The 16,877-nt window shown below is 41.2% G+C and overlaps 1 protein-coding gene across 1 annotated transcript in view; it reads left to right on the top strand.

Annotated features, from left to right (window-relative positions):
- KCNC1 (potassium voltage-gated channel subfamily C member 1) overlaps nt 1–16,877 on the top strand; it is a 372,893-nt gene that overhangs the window by 282,733 nt on the left and 73,283 nt on the right. Inside the window, exon 2 of the mRNA XM_069223748.1 lies at nt 151–1,084. Coding sequence (XP_069079849.1) covers nt 151–1,084 — 934 coding nt within the window. The remainder of the gene's footprint in view (nt 1–150; nt 1,085–16,877) is intronic.

Genomic DNA, 16,877 nt, shown 5'->3' on the forward strand with positions numbered 1-16,877 from the left:
AGTGTCATTGACTGAAATTGTAAAGTACTGCTGCCGCTGTGCAGTGTAAAACGTGCAGGGAACATATTGTATTACAACTGTAAAAATTTTGTCGAGATAAAACATTGTTCAAAATGGCTCATGTCCTTTTTCTTGTCTTTTTCTTTGCAGTACATTGCGTTTGCATCCCTCTTCTTCATTTTGGTCTCCATCACCACCTTTTGCCTTGAGACCCACGAGAGATTTAATCCAATTGTGAACAAAACTGAAATCGAATCCTTTGGGAATGAGACCCAGGCGCGCTTCTACCAGGAGTCTGAGACTGATGCTTTCTTGACCTACATCGAAGGAGTCTGCGTTGTTTGGTTTACATTTGAGTTCCTGATGAGGATCACCTTTTGCCCAAACAAGGTGGAATTTGTGAAAAACTCTTTGAACATCATTGACTTTGTGGCTATCCTGCCTTTCTATCTGGAGGTTGGACTCAGTGGTCTGTCTTCCAAAGCTTCTAAGGATGTCTTGGGCTTCCTTCGAGTTGTTCGATTTGTGAGGATCTTGCGAATTTTCAAGCTGACCCGGCACTTTGTAGGCCTGCGAGTTCTAGGACACACGCTCCGCGCCAGCACAAATGAATTCCTGCTGCTCATCATTTTCTTGGCTTTGGGAGTCTTAATCTTTGCCACGATGATCTACTATGCTGAAAGAATAGGTGCTAATCCCAATGATCCGAGTGCCAGTCAACACACACACTTCAAAAATATACCCATCGGCTTTTGGTGGGCTGTTGTCACGATGACTACCCTTGGCTATGGAGATATGTATCCTCAGACGTGGTCCGGCATGCTGGTAGGGGCACTCTGTGCTCTTGCAGGCGTGTTGACCATCGCCATGCCTGTGCCCGTCATTGTGAACAATTTTGGAATGTATTACTCCTTAGCAATGGCTAAACAGAAACTACCAAAGAAAAAAAAGAAACATATTCCAAGGCCACCCCAACTGGGATCCCCCAATTATTGTAAATCTGTCATAAACTCTCCACACCACAGTACTCAGAGCGACACATGTCCACTCGCACAAGAAGAAATTTTAGAAATTAACAGAGCAGGTAGGAAACCTCTTAGAGGAATGTCCATCTGAATTTTAACCTCATTCCCTTTTAGATATTAATGATTCAGGCAGACTGTTTCTTTAGAGCAATGGGTAGCATTTTTATCCATTTATAGTCTCAAACACACATCAACGATGTGTGTTGCTGCAGTTAAGGTTTCAGGCACAAGTGGCATGAAGCGGCGGAGGTGAACCAGTAGGGCCAGTAGAATTAATGAGGAAAAGCCTCATCCTAGGAACATTTTCTTTTTTCCTATGGTTAGAAGGACAAAGCTGCAAAAGGTCATGAAGCTGCATTACATCTCTGCCAAATCTGTGAAATTCTACAGTCTGCTCCTTGTCCTTAATGTCTTACTAATGCCTTGGACACAAGTGTGGTTTGTAGCAGTGGAAATCTGTGGTAGAGTCTCCTAAGGTCATCCAACGAACAAGCTTAGGCTATAGAGATTTCTGACAGTTTCCATTTTTGAAGGATTGATAGTAGCTACTCACCCGTTTTGTATTAAAGTATATATGAATTAACGAGTAAAGACTTTGACCAGCGGATAGTCTATTTAGACAACCTTATTGGTATTCATTGAACAGCTAGCTACTGCCGTGTAAGCAGAATTACACCAGAAGATCCATAACAAATAACACACTCAGCATGGCAGAATTCCGCCATACACCTACTGTAGGAACATTACTTAAGTGTTGGCAAACCAACTCATGAAAACGAATAACTTATTAAGTGTGGTTTGTTTAGGGTTATAGTTTGGATCACTCTAAAACGTTTTAAATATATGACAATTTATGCAGGCATGGAAAGATGATAATCACCTCCTTCGGATTTTGTAACATGAGAGGGAGTTCACATTAATGACTTTTTGATGTTCGTTTTAGTCGGTCAGGAAAGATTGCAGGGAATGCTTTTTTCATTTTACTGTTTCACAGCAGCAATATGAGCAGAGGCCGTGTAAAAAGATTAAGGCAAAGTATTCCAAGAACAATTAAATCTACAGTGGAGATATTGTAATCCCTAGGCAATGTGACTAGATAGGAAATGTCTCAGTTTTATGGGAGAACTCATTAAAATGTTGAGTAACGGGGCTCGAAACAGATTCCTCGCTCCACAATCTACCTCTACCCATTTATGTTATCTGTTTCATCTGGTATAATAGGGTGTGAAAAGAAACTACCAAATAATATTGAAATACAATTTACTAGCCTGGTAACTTACAACTATTTGCTGCATTATAAATAAGGTTTGCACAAACGGTTTACTTGATTTACCAACTGAATATACTCGTTCCTGGTCAATGACAGCAGCAGAACGATTTGATTTCCATTCGCAGGCGTCCCGATCCAAACGTATTTACATTACAAACATTATAAGTTGGCTCAGAGTTTAATATCACATCACTGCATTGAAGTTGGTTGCTGTCTAGTCAACATCTGTGAGGGAGATGAGCAGGGGATACAGCCTTCATGTGTGATCCTGAAGAATTTAGGGCAATCTGGAGAGAAGGAACATTTCTCTTCTCCCTTCATAATACCAGGATTAAGTTCCCCTGCAGCACAGAAAAGTTTCTGTTCTTTCCTTCATTATCATGTAAACATTTCGGCTCAATATGGAGCTTACCTTTGTTAATGTGTTTCAAATAGTTAGTGGAAATGTCCCTGTTACCATGGGGAGAAGGTACAGTTATGGAGGTATGACTTCTGAGTGGTGGAAGGCTGCCTCCAACAATGATGGATCCCCACAGAGGCTAGGCTATGCCTCTGGATAGGGGCAATTCCCCAAACATGCCCTTGACTCGTCCTCCAGCTCCACTTTGCCAGCCAGCACTATTACACAGTGATTAAGGGGAGGAACAAGCTAACCATGCCACCTGTAACTACTGGGAGCATTTCATCCTGAGGCGTAAGACGTGGAAGGAGCAATACTGTCTGAGGGAGAAGACAATCCTTATTAGGAGCTAGCCTGAGTCTTAGCTAAGGTGGAGCACTCAGCTTCCCTTGGAACACTCAAGTAACCGCCAAAGGTCACTAGCTGCACATTCCCTCAGGTAATAGTTCTAATTAGCACTATCATTAATATGTTGACAGTGAGATAGTTCTATCAAAAAGAAACAACAGAACAGTAGAGAGAGGAGGTAAAGGGTGATCATGATGGTTTATAAATGTGCTAATGGCGTAATTGACTGTGGGGCTAGTTAGTAACAACTACTTATTGTCATTTGTTGACATTGTGGGCCTGTATCATGCAAGAACCAATAACTACAGCTACTGAACAAATAAAGCTACATTGTCCCCTATGGGTGACATATGTTATATTTTATGTTCATAATATTAGTCAGTCTAAGCTGAATGGGGAAATAAGCTAACTACTTACTTCCACGGAGACAGACTGAATATTGATCAGTAAACTACATATGCTTATAGTCATAAAAATTGCTTTATTTCAGTGTCAGTAGCAAATACTGAATAAAACTAAAAGAAAAGATGGCCTTGTAGCAAAAGACTATTACATGCCATCAATCCTGTTATTTTACCCTCAAATAATGTTTTGTGATGCCTTTCGCAGCATCAACCATGTTATGTGCAAAGCTTTTTAAATTACTTTTAAAACTGCGTATGGCATTATTCATAGTTCCACATTTAAAGGTAAACTGAAACCAGTGCACTTGCTTCAAGTCCTAAACTAAAAGAGTATTGTAAAAGAAATCTGTAAACTCCTAAAGTGCATAACAGTATCAATCAAAAAAGATCAAAATAACTGCATTCAGAATTACTAGGTCTCTAATTAAGAAAACATCCTCGTCCAACTGTGCACCAAACGTATATCTTCCACATATATTTGACTGCAAAAAATTGATAGATCATAAACTAGGAAGATCGATAGCCAGTTCTCATCTATGTGATTACACTATTACAGAAATGTTCTAGCGGACAGTTTCCCAAAATGTCCCGAAGTTAAGAAATAGTCTATGTCAGTTAGGAGAACAAAAGCAAAGAGATTTCTATAAATGTTTTGAGTGTAAAAAAAAAAAAACATTTCAATCTGATATTTGTGTTCATTTCTTAAGTAAGGGCCTGATTTAGAGTTTGGCAGGTGGATTATTATCTGTCTTCAGTAATGAAGTACTTTATTCTGTCGCCCTGGTGGATATCTGTTTCACCAAATTTTGAATTACCTGCTGGCTCTGTGGATAACTTTGTACATTGGCAAGAACCAGCGCCACAGTAGTTCCTGTAGATATATGAAATATTTGACAAATGGTGCACTCAATCACGACGGCCGGCCGTCATACTTTTCAATAGTTTTTTTGTTCTCAAGAACAATCTCCCACTTTGAGATAAAAAAAACTGCCAGGTTTTTCCTGGTGGTGATTGACAGGGAAAGGACCTTTGCACTGCCCAGCCCAAATAAGAGTGAAGGTGAAAAGTTGTTTCTCCAGTGACCCATACTCTGTTGGGCTGTTGGAGGAAGTATTACTTCAACAAAATACTGATGGCCCACTCAAGACTAAGGGCCATATGTACGAAAGCTTTTTCCCATAGACACAGAATGGGTAAAATCCTTTGGTACATCTGGCCCTAAATGAGGTGGGTGTACTGTCAGTTTGGTGGACAGGATATTCCATCACTTTGCAGGTAGACTACTCTGCCTGCCAAACTCTAAATCAGCTCTACTGTCTTTTCTAGGTCTGTTTTCCTCATCTTGTCTCCTTTCCCTTCATGCAGATTTCTCACATTCTTTGTTCTCCTACATTTTCACACCGTACAGGCTAGCATGAAATAAGTAGAATGAATTTTGATATCAGCTTGGAAAAGCTCTGCCTCTTATTTTGATATTGCTATGGTTCCATTCATATGCATTGCACTGCCATGTAGGAGGAAGCCTACATTAGAATTAAAGTCGCTAAATGCTTATACAGAGCAAAGGAGATTTGAACCCTCAGTCTAATATCACCAATGGATCCTTTATTTGTAGTAATGCTAAGGCACTACACATAAATATTAGCATTTTATGCCTCTGGAGCACATTACAGATTATGTTCAACAATTGTGGTTGTACCCCTCGCCTTACTCATGGAGCTATATTCGGCATGTAACACAAACAATATCCCTTATTATATACCAGCATTGTGGGTTAGTGTTCTTTCAAAATCGAAGAGCCTTGGAATAAATTCTATAACATTTAAAATGCAGAGAACTGACATCTGCATATAGTACACGGAAGATAACAGTGTTAAACCCAAAAAGGTACTCACACAGACAAGGCTTTCAGAAGCAACATTGGGTAAGATAAGTTGGAACAATATTAAGGAATCGCAGTCTAATAACCTCATTAATGATATTACCCTCTGGTCCCCCTGGTCCTCGTCCCATTCATAACAAGTGAGACATTCCTATCTTGCAGACAGACAACAGAACATAGGAATGCTGGAAAACCTGCCCTCCCACTGGGAGTACTTAAGGCGTACCTACCTAGCATTCGGCCTGTTCTTTTTTTTTTCTGTCTGCCGACAGGATGTTATGGACAAAGGATGAGGTTGTCTCCTGCTCGGCTAGGGCTCCTCCTGGACTGCAATGGTCATGGTGCATTATTCAAGGGTGTTGGTGTCTTTCTTCTGGTCTTGCGTTCCTGCCAGGGGCCCCTTGCAGCCCTGGCCCCTTCCCTTCCCTGGGCCGTCGTTGGTCGGGGCTTTAAGGGGGGAGGGTGGTTTGTGTGTCCCTGCCTTGTGGGTTTTTGGTGGCTTGGGGATCAGTTGGCTGGGGGAGACCTGCTGGTTTCCTCGTTTTATGGCCATCTTTCCTTGGCAGTCCCTCCCCCCACTCCTTTTGAGTTGCAGCTGTTTTTGGAGGAAGGGGGCCCAGTGGACATGTGGGCGGCTGTGTTTGCTCTCCTGGTCAGGTGTATGGAATCTGGATGTCTTTGTGGTCTGACTTGTGTCCTGTTGTCGGTCTGCCAGACTGTGCCTCAAGGCATCTTAGTTCTCTGGTTGGGAGCCTGCCCCTTGTGTGGGGGAGTCCTATCTTGGTGAGATGCCTTTTCGGATGCTCTCTTGGCCTTGAGTTGTCTTGATGCTTGTTGTCCCATTCTGTTTCATTTGGGACTCCTTGTGCCCAATGTTCCAGGTTCTTTTCTGCAGGGGGACATGGCGGAGTGATGAGGCTGTGTTTGGATTTTGTAGATTACTTTCTGTTCTTCCTGCTGTTTGTCGGTGCCCTGCCTGTTTGGTTTCATTTCTCCCACTCTTCTTTGTTGTCCCTGGGTGTGCTCCTGGTCGGTGTACCTGTTGGAGGGCATGCTGTCTGTCTGCCTCTTTTTGGGTGATGATCCTGGGCTCTGTGTTGGATTCTGTGCTGGGGGTATGGCTTCTCTTTGTTTTCCAGTTCTTTCTGGGATACTGATGGGCTTGGTTTAGAGGGATGGGTCTGTATCTCCTGATCCTGGCTCCTAGCTGGGGCTGATTTCCTGAGTGCTGGTTTTCAGAGGCCTCTCTGTGTGGTTCTGTATCATTGGTGTCCGTTTCTTCAGCCCTTGGCGTCTTTGGGGTTTTCGGTGTTTTTTCTTGGTCTCCTTCCCGATTTTTGGGATTGTTGCTCCTGGGGCTTGTGTGTTCTTTGCCCTCCTTGATTCATTGGGGTCGACTCTTTTCAGGCCTTGTTGGGGTATCTGTTTTCGGGGTTTCTGTCGGGGGGCCTCACGCTTTGCCGCAGGTTGCTTCCTGCTACTGTTTCTATGTTTGGGGTCTGCTCCTCTGTGGTTGTGGGAGCCTCTCCTCAGGCCAGGGGAAGTTGCAGCTTTCCCCTTTTGGTGGTTGGCCCTTTTCCTCCTGTTCGCTGCTTCAGATTTCTTCCCCCTGTTTTGGTCTGGGGTGTTCTCTGACAGCACCCGTTTTCCAGTTTTGTGTTCTGTTTTCCACCTGCCCCTTCTTTTGGGTCGGGGCAGTTTCGGTTTGGCTGGGTGCCTCCTTCATAACCACAGTGGCGTGGTTGGAGTGTTTACCACAATAGTTTTTTTCTAGGTTTCCTTCCCTGCTTGCTCTTTGGGTTGTTGCTTTTTCTTGGCTCTGATTGAACGCGTTCTTTTTGGTTCTTCTCTGCGTACTTGGTTTCCTCTGAGTAGTTGGCTTCAGGGGTTCCCTATTTGGATTGTCAATTTTTTCACCCGTTGGTGGTTTTTGGGTGGGGGCTCTTTCTGCTCCCCTCATTGGCCTGTGATGAGCAGTGTGTAGTCTGTCTGGATGGCTTTCGCTGTGGTTGTCTACTGCCTCTGTTGTCAAGACTGCAGCTTTGTGGTGCTTTTTGGGTTATCGAGATGCCTTGTTGCCTGGTTTTTCTGGTGGGTGTTTCTCCCTGTTTGAGTTGCTGCGTTCGCCTCCTCTTCCTCTTCTGGGTGGAGGTCCGCTTTGTTTGGTGTGAAGTCAGTTTCCTTCTCTGATGTTTGTTGTTGCATGGGCTTCTTTTTGCTTTTTGCTCTTTTTTCTTGCCCGTGTTGGTGGGTTGTGCCCATGTTTTTGGCTGCAGGTTTTTCTGGTCGGGATTCTCCTCTGTGTTTCTGGCCTGTCTGAGGTTTGTGCCTGGGTATGCTGTCTGCTGTTTTGAGGTGGTCTCCTGTATGGTGTTTTTTTTCCCTATGAAGGGCGATTGTTGGCTTGGGTATTCTCACTTGTTATGGATGGGACGAGGACTGGTAATCTTCATAACTTCTGGTCCTGTCGACCTCATCTCATTCATTATGGCCCTCGCCCCTTCCCGGACGGCCTTCATTGTTGGGCTTGGTAGTTGAGGCGGAATGCTGGGTAGGTACGCCTTAAGTACTCCCAGTGGGAGGGGGTGGAAGGGCAGGTATCCCAGCATTCCTTTGTTCTTTTTTTATGTTCACCAGATAGGAGTATCTCACTTGTTAAGAATGGAACAAGGGCAACAGACGCAGGAGTAATGAAGCTTACCGGTAAGTTTTAGGACATTCTCTTAACAATAGTAAAAAAAACAAATAGTATATTTTACAAAGGTACAATCTTAACAAGAGATTCAGTTAAAGTGATGACATCATTTTATAATAATTCTTTACACCCACTGAACCTACTTACAAATTAGTAGTAGGTAAAATGTAGGTGTTTGATTGAGAGGATAAATATCTTACAAAAAGGAACACAGCTTTGCTGCACAAACATGTACATATAACTGTAAATGAACTGGCAATCAATAACACAAGCCCAGTCAGGAGAAAGCTGATGGCAATGTGCGTGACTCCTTGTCATTGTAGTTGAGTTGCAGGGTGGATGACGGCACCTGTAACTGTAGGGAGATTGGTGAGACAGTCAATCATATGTGCTACATGTAAAATGCCTAACGAAAGGATTGTAGCAGGGAAAGCCCTCACTGGATGTATGATTAACTTGAAACGCAGGTAACGAGCAACTGTATGTTGAGAGCACACAAAGCCTTCTGAACTCTAGGTACGTGTTTGTTTGTAGCCATATTTAAGCAAAGCAGTGGTATTTACTGAACCATTTCCCAGGAAACACAGATACTAAAGAAACTGCTGCCCTTGAAGATATTCCTAGATGCCAGCATCAAGCAACCCTTTCGCACCTCTGATTCCATGAAAAGGAAAGTTAAGGGTATGATTGGATATTTGACTATTTATATTACGATACAGGGACTCTTGCTGCAGCTTGTTGCACCAGTGCCACTGAAAGGCTTTCTTTCCCTGAATCGCCTATTCGGTGGTTTGATAATGGTTTTCAAACTTGCCTAGGGCGGGATATTTAAAAGAGTTAACAGCTAGTGAATGAGGCCATCAGGCTGCATCTTTCAGCAACCCTCATAGATGCTGAAAGATGCAGGTTATCAGTCACCCCCAAAACACAATTCACTGAGAGCTGAGACAGATAGACACATTTCCCCAACATAGCCACTGTCCTTGTTCGTGAGAGCCTGACCTGGAAACTCGCCTCACCTTACGCATTTGGAGTAGGTGTATTAGATACAGCTGCTGTCTACCTGCATTACTGGTGGGGACCAAACAATTATATAATTTACACCTACTAAGATGCAATGAACGTTACTTTCTCTCATGGCATTATAAAGCTGACACCATGGCTTACAAAAGTAGCCTGGATAACAAGAATTAAGCTGACCAACATAATTCCACATGTACCTCTACATTATTCTGCATTGTTAGAATTCATTACTTGCTTCAGGAATCAGGGATCACAGACTCTTGTTAGTTTTTGCCTTTTTGACACTTCAGACAAGGGATAGAAAGGACAGGGGCAGGGACATTGGAAGTGCATGGCTCTGGCTACCACTAATACCCATAATCACAAAGTATACTGAAATAAATAGACACCTTGAATAAGTTAATTAAAGTTGCTGAAGCCACTGGAAAACAGAAGGCACGTAACACTGAAATAACAGACACCTCTAGACTGACGGATGCTGCCTTAAAAAAATAACCATAAAATGATGTTAGGCAGGTTAGAGTAAAAAAAAATGCCTTTAACCAGCTTATTGTAATTTCCTGACACAAAACCATCTATACCACATGACTCCTGTCTTGGAAAAGACAGGAGTCATGCCCATCAACCGAATGGCCAGCACAAGGGACCAGGGTCCCCTGGTCATGGCCATTACACCCAGTACCATGTAGGGGGGCCCATTTCAGGGCCCCCAATGGCACATAAAAAAATACTTACCTGTACTTACCTATACGTACCTGGGATGGGGTACCTCATCCTCCACTGTCACTCTGGTGTGGGTGGGGGTGTCCTTGGGGCCCTGGGGAGGGCACCTATGGGCTTATTTCATGGTGTTCCACCATGGAAATAGGCAGGTTCCATAACGCCTGTCTTGACCCAGGCGTTAAGTAATAGTGCAAAGCAATCTTTGCACCATTATTTGACCCCTCCTCCCCAGTGTATGATTTTAGCATGGGGGATAAATATGGCACTAAGGCTATAGAGTAATTTTTTGCACTGGAACGGCTACTTTGCATCTCATTGATGCAAAGTAGGTTTCCACGTCCAAAAAATGACTTTAACTCCATAAATTTGGCGTAAGAGGTGTCTAGTGCCAAAGTATAAATATGGAGTTAGTTTTGCACCGAATCTGCGTCAAAGAAAATGACGCAAATTCAGCACAAAACAAGTATAAATATGCCCCATAGTTTGTCAAGGTATATATTTCTACATATCTGTAGATAAGCTAAGAATATTATGGCCCTCATTACGAGTGTCCTATTACAATCCCAGTTTTACCCTGCCTTGGAATTGCCATTGCGAGTGGTCTTTGTAATTCTGGGGGAGGGTAATACTGGATATGACATGTTTTGGATAGATGTTGTTTCCACACTAATACACACATGTTCATCCACAAAGTTTCACATGGAGGTTTGGGTGGCTTTCAGCAGCTATAATCTCTGTGAAAAAACATGTTACCGGACCCATCAGAATATAAAGGCCCCTCAAAATGAGGGCCTACAACTGTACTTACCTATATATACTTAACCTCACAGTACTTTAGATTCTGACATCCTGGCTACAATAGTTTTTTGTAGCACAATATTTAATACTCAATATTCTGGTAGCACCTTAAATGGAATATTACCCATGATAATTGGGTCATTTTTATAAGTTACCCAAAAGACTCATACTAATTGTAAAGTATTCAGTGTGGGTTGGGTAGAATACTAGTTAGTTTCCCACTTTGGCATATAATTGTCATTAGTGTATGACACTGTTTAGTTTAATCTCCCCATATAATCATATTCCGTGTGAGCCACTGGAGCATACAATATCCACCCCGAAACCTCAATAAAATACTATTAGTCAGATAAACTATTCACCAAAATGCACATGTTGTAAGTTGAATACAAAGTGAAGGGCATGTCTGTAAACCAATACAGGCCTATATTTGTCATTTGAATTCAAATGTAAGATTTTTAACAATGGAGATAAGTAAATAGGTTGACAATTATCACAGCCTATGTACCATTTTTTTACTCCATGTCCCAATCACAGTTTAGTCAAAATATTTTGGGCAGTATGCATTTATTGTAAAATGTCCCACTCTATTATAATTTTGGGTGAATACTTTTTTGATTATATCAAATATAATTGGGTCATTATGTTCTTGCATGCTGAGAAGCTTATAAAAGACCTGGTATGCAAAACATTTTTTCATGGATAGGAGTGACTTACTCCTACACTTTCAGGATTAGGTCAAACCTAGATTTGACTGAATCACATTCATTGACAGTAAAAACTTGTAATGTGAGCCCACTATATTTTTGATGAGATAAGGAAAGTCACTAATTGAATTCAATATCGAAATCTTGAAATGTGAATGTTATGAATAGCCTAACATAATTAAATAACAGTACAAATGGCAAGCGTATTGTAAGTAATATCATTGGCCATTAATGTTAGATTAACAAAGATATCCAAATATAAAAAATATCAAATTAAAGTTAAATCATAGATGGATAAATAGATAGATAGATAGACAGATAGATATTAGCAAATCAGTACTACGCCTTTGCAAGGATAACATTAATAATGTAATATCAAATGTTTACTTTTGATTCTGGGGACGTTCACATGTAGAAATGTGATACTTTCTAGCTAAAATGTACCCTCCAAAATTACTAAAGAATTTCAAGATGTGAAATGGTGTTGACTAGACATGGGGTAGGTAACTGATTTGAGAATTAATTAACCAGTAACATAAGGTGTACGGTGCTCCATAACACCTACAATATTGAGGGCCTCAGGTTTGAAACATATCATGGTGCAAATTGAATAATTGCACAAAGGGTATTCAAATGTTTACTCTGCGAACTAGGATAAACGTTTAATTTACCAAATTCCGACAGTGAATCATATAACCTTGATTCAGATCTATGCTCTTATCATGGCAAAATGTTAGACCAGGGAGGACTTGCCTTGGGGTAGAGAGAGAAAGACTGAGAGTGTCTGCTGTGAGTAATATGCCACAATTTTGTGTGTTGGGAAATATGTTGGTTTTGCTGTATTTGAATTATGACCAGCCTCTTGCACACTGTTGGCCTCTTGCCCATTGTCAGGTTGTATATGGGATCCCATTGCAAATTTTTCAGTTTTTATATAATTGTCATGCATTTTGATTAATGTCTGTGCAAGACTTGTTATTTATTCAGGAAATAGTGTGTAGCTTAACAGCCTAAATCAGCAACATTTGACAATATACAAACTCAAAAAGCCTTTATTTTCCTTTGATACTCTCATCAATCTCACAATAAACTCTCAATGTTCTGCATCGGGAAAATCAGAATAATCTATAAAAACATCGAACAAATTGTCACACCATCTCCAAAACACAACATGAACTGACCCCGATAAAGAAGCCTGGAAATGGCTCTTACTCTTTGCCTTCAAACCATTACCCAGTAGTTTCATTATCAAGGACATTCTCAGAAGCTGACTGCTCTGCTTTTCACTCAACAACATAATATCAACAAAATTCTATAATGAATGCATTTTTATACTATTCTTGTGCATAACACTCAACCAGCCCTTCAAAGAAAGAGTGGTTATGGTTCCTTTTGACTAGGCCTTCTCACACAATTACTCAAAAACCACACTGAAGACCTTGTCATCATTAGAAACTCAATAGTCATCACACTTTTCTGTCATAGTCAAGAACAATAAAACACAAGTTTGTTTGTATAACTCAACTTGAGACCATTATGTTCTAAAATGTCCTCTGGTTGGGGAATCAAAATGCAGTCTTTAAAATCTTTAATGGAATCATTTACAGAGGTCAATGAGGGTGGCATGCCACCTGGAGCTTTGCTGGCCTTTGGCACAGCATATACCACAAGATCCAACTTCATCATCTTTCTAATGTAGAAGTAGCCATTTACTCATCGATCTATTCTTTAGTTCATAATGTTTTCCAAATACATTTGAGGGGTGTAAGGTAGGTGCCTTCCTGTTGGTTAATCTTATAATGTTTCATATGGAGTCCATCAAAGTCTGTCTCTTAAAGACCATCATCTTTAACCTGTAACTGTTTCCCACTGCCTGCCACATCTTCTCCTAACAGTTAAACAGTGGTGGCATGCTACCTAACCCAGGCATCAGAAACAAAATAAATGAACACCAGGGTCTAGATGTATGTCTGACTGTAATCAACTCAAGGATTAGCAATCACATTTTGGAAACTAAATAGCTCCAAACCAGAAAGAGGTTTTTTGATCTGGCACAGAAGTCCTTTAACTTGCTTGAGTCGACTTACAGATCACTTCAACACACTCCACTTCACCACAAATCTATTATGGACTAACCAAGAAATTAAGCAATGAATTATGCATTAGTGTGCCAGTGTGATTATGCACCATACCACATATTATAAACCAAGGGGGTCATTATGAGTTGCTGAACTTACGACAGGGTAGGTTGCCACCACACAGGCTACCTCCCCGCTGGCCCCATTAAGAGTATCCTGCTAGGTCAGCTGGCAGAAACCTGAGTTTACGCCCACTGGCCTAGAAGGAAACAGGCTACAGCATTGTCTCCAGCTCGTAATCAAGCCGGTGGCAATGGTGTAGAGAGCAGGGTGCACGATCATCCTTGCAGTGTTCACTGTCTGCAAAGCAGACAGTGAACATTGCAAGGGTGGTGGCCAGGGTGGCCCTGCACTGCCCATGCCAAGGTCTTGGGCAGTGCAGGGCCCCCCCCCCCCCGGTACCACCATGAAACCGCTGGCGGAGAAGGGGGTCGTAAACACCAGGGCAGTGCTGCTTGCACCACTGCCCTGGTGGATTAGCACTGTAACCACCTCAAGACTGACTGGTGGTTCCCTGGTGGCCCGACCGCTAGGGTTGTAATGTGGCGCTTGGACCAACAGACTCCCAACGACTCCCCAAGTGTCTTGATCAGGTGAGAAGGCATGTAGTGACTTGGTGCGTGTCTTACAGAGTGAGCAAATGTTCCTCCTCATATAGTAGCGATGAGCTATATTGCTCTATATTAGTTCTGTGTTTGGGTACCACCTGGCTTTCTTTGGGGGTGTGGGGGGTCAGTACCTTCCCCATAAACATGATTGACATACTGGTTGGGAACCATGAGCATCCCTTCCCCAGTGCCCCACACAATCAAAAGGTTGAAGAAGGAGGTATCTGATGCAGATTCAGTCAGCACTCATGTCAAAACTGCCTGGCTATGTGTCATTGAATCTGAATCTTTTTGTATAGGAAGGAGACTTTCCTTGATTTCTCTGGTGTAGGGGCACAAAATATATACCATCTCTGAATTTCAGTCTTTCCTCTTAATCTGGAAAGTGTGCCACCTGCTGCATGTTCTGGGTAATTTCACTGAACCAAGGAGATTCTTTAATTCAAATATCGGAGCATGTAAATGCTGGACTGCTCCACTGTAAGTGACTTTGTCAGCATAGCATCTCCACCTGTATATTCTTTACTAGGAAAACTAAGCCCCTTTTGTAATAACAAATGAATTTTGCCACATCATCAAAGAAACACCCAGAAATATTTTGGTCAACAGAAAGGTTACAAGTCATTGACGGAAATTTAAAAGGAGATGCAAATGTGTTTTATAATAAATAGCAGAGTAGAATTTTGAATAATGGAGAATTTTCTCAAATAATTGTGAAATAATATAAAAAATAAAATGTTCCTAATAAGTTTACTTTCCTCCAAAATATGTAGCACCGTTTTATCATATTTTCTTGTACACTGTTAATCAATATTACATTATGAAAAAAGCATGCGGGGAAACTTTGAAAAGAACAATAAAGTAAGTTACTTCCAACCTTTAAAAATACATGTTTCAATAGGTAAGATTATTTAGCTTACAAATAATGCTTTAGAGCATCAGCAAGTTCAGTATCTCTAGTCAAACATATTGCATTAAACGCAACTGTCAAAAGATAAAAATAATTCACCTGATCATTCATCTGATCACTTAAGTGTAAATTTACTTTACATAAAGCTATTAAAATGGTCTACTTTTAAGAGTCTGTTTTACATCTTGGCAGATGGGTTACTCTGTCAGAAACGTGATGGTTATTCCATCCTCTGTAGTATGATTTTCATAGGATTTAATGGAATTGTATTACAGCAGATGGGATATCCATCACGTTTGTGACAGAAAAACCCGACCTAAATCAGGTCCTAAGACTTTTTAAAAGTCTGTGCTATGATAAATATTTTCAATGTCTTGAGAAATCTAGCATTGTTAAACTCCTTACATAACAGAACCAGTGTGCAGATTCCTTCAGGTGTTAATCCTGGGCAGACTCCAATGAAAGAAAACATAAATAAAATACATCCCTCACCGTCCAGGTGGGCAAAGGAAAGAGCAAAATTGTCCACTGTCCTGCTCACTTGATCATTTCTGCCAATTAGTGCTGCGAAGTAGTTCGATCGATAGATGAGTGCTTCTTGTGGGACAAACCTGTAGGCGGTCTCGGTGGGTCCCTTTGCAGTTGTGGTAGTTGCCCTGAACCCCTCCTCCCACAGGGGGTTCGAATGGAGATATTCCAAGGCTGCTCTTGCACACTGCTGCAAAGCTGACCACCAAAATTGTGATCTTGTTTGAAACAGCATTCTGCAGACCGCATTAAGCTTTGAAATTATTCATAACATTAATGAAAGGGGTTGGGCATAATTTCTATGGGAACATAGCAATGCAAAGTCCCAAGCAGGACCCATTTGCCAGCAATAATGATGCCCAGGTAATGTCCTAAATTGGATTACTGCCACGTCCATGACCAGAAACATAAAGCACTTCAAATCCACTGTCAGGTACCACAATAGTTGCCCAGCTCACGGTAGGCAACAAAACTGTTAACTGACTCATGTGGCACAAAAATGTAAGTCAAACAGTTACCATTTGCAGAGATGCATTACTATAAGGGTTCATCTTGAAGGTTTAATCTTTCAAAACTTTACAGTGTAATATCCTTATATTCACAGTTTGTGATTCTGTGGAGTTGCTATTATCAGTCTTACACCTAAAACTGTTACAATAATGTAACTCATTTTCCAAAGTTTACAACTCAACTACTTTCTAGTCACCTGCTGATGTGTCTATGAATCCTCTTAGTCATATTTGATTGGCAACCCATATCTTCACACTGTGATGCCAGAAGGGCAGAATTATGAATTCATGCCTCTAGAATCAACATGTATTTCAATGTCGGGTTACAAATGAGTAACCCACATGTACACCCTTCAACTGTTTTACAATATATCATGCACATTTTATATTTTCCTAATAATATCCATAACTGGTGTTAATTATTACGGATTAATTGGGGTATGAAAAAAATATGTAACTACATTAAGTTCCCTTTTCCCCAACATATAACTGCATAGGAGGACATACATAAAAAGAAAGCCTTTTGTATAGCCACGTCAACTCAAGGAACTTGACTAGCAAAAACATGTTACCTGCTGAGACAAAGCACTTCCACTGGCTATTTATGACCTTTTCATTTGTCCTTTCCACACTACACAGTAGCTTCAATGATCTGTTCTTTCACAGGCATTGTACCAAATGCTGTTCCTTCCTATATTTTCAATAGAGGTTTTGTGGTACCCATGTGCTGCCACTGAAAAGTGTGACTTTAATGTGAGATTGCATTGATATTAGCAGAAGGTTTACAATTTCAATATGGTGACAAGAGAACGAGGGTTCGCCTCCCTTCAATGATATCTTCAGGGCAACTGGTGATACTCTGTAGCAAATAAAAGTGCGTCCAAATGAAAATACAAGAAATAAAAAACA

Source organism: Pleurodeles waltl, chromosome 3_1 (genome assembly GCF_031143425.1).
Source record: "Pleurodeles waltl isolate 20211129_DDA chromosome 3_1, aPleWal1.hap1.20221129, whole genome shotgun sequence".
In the NCBI taxonomy this organism is placed as follows: Eukaryota; Metazoa; Chordata; class Amphibia; order Caudata; family Salamandridae; genus Pleurodeles; species Pleurodeles waltl.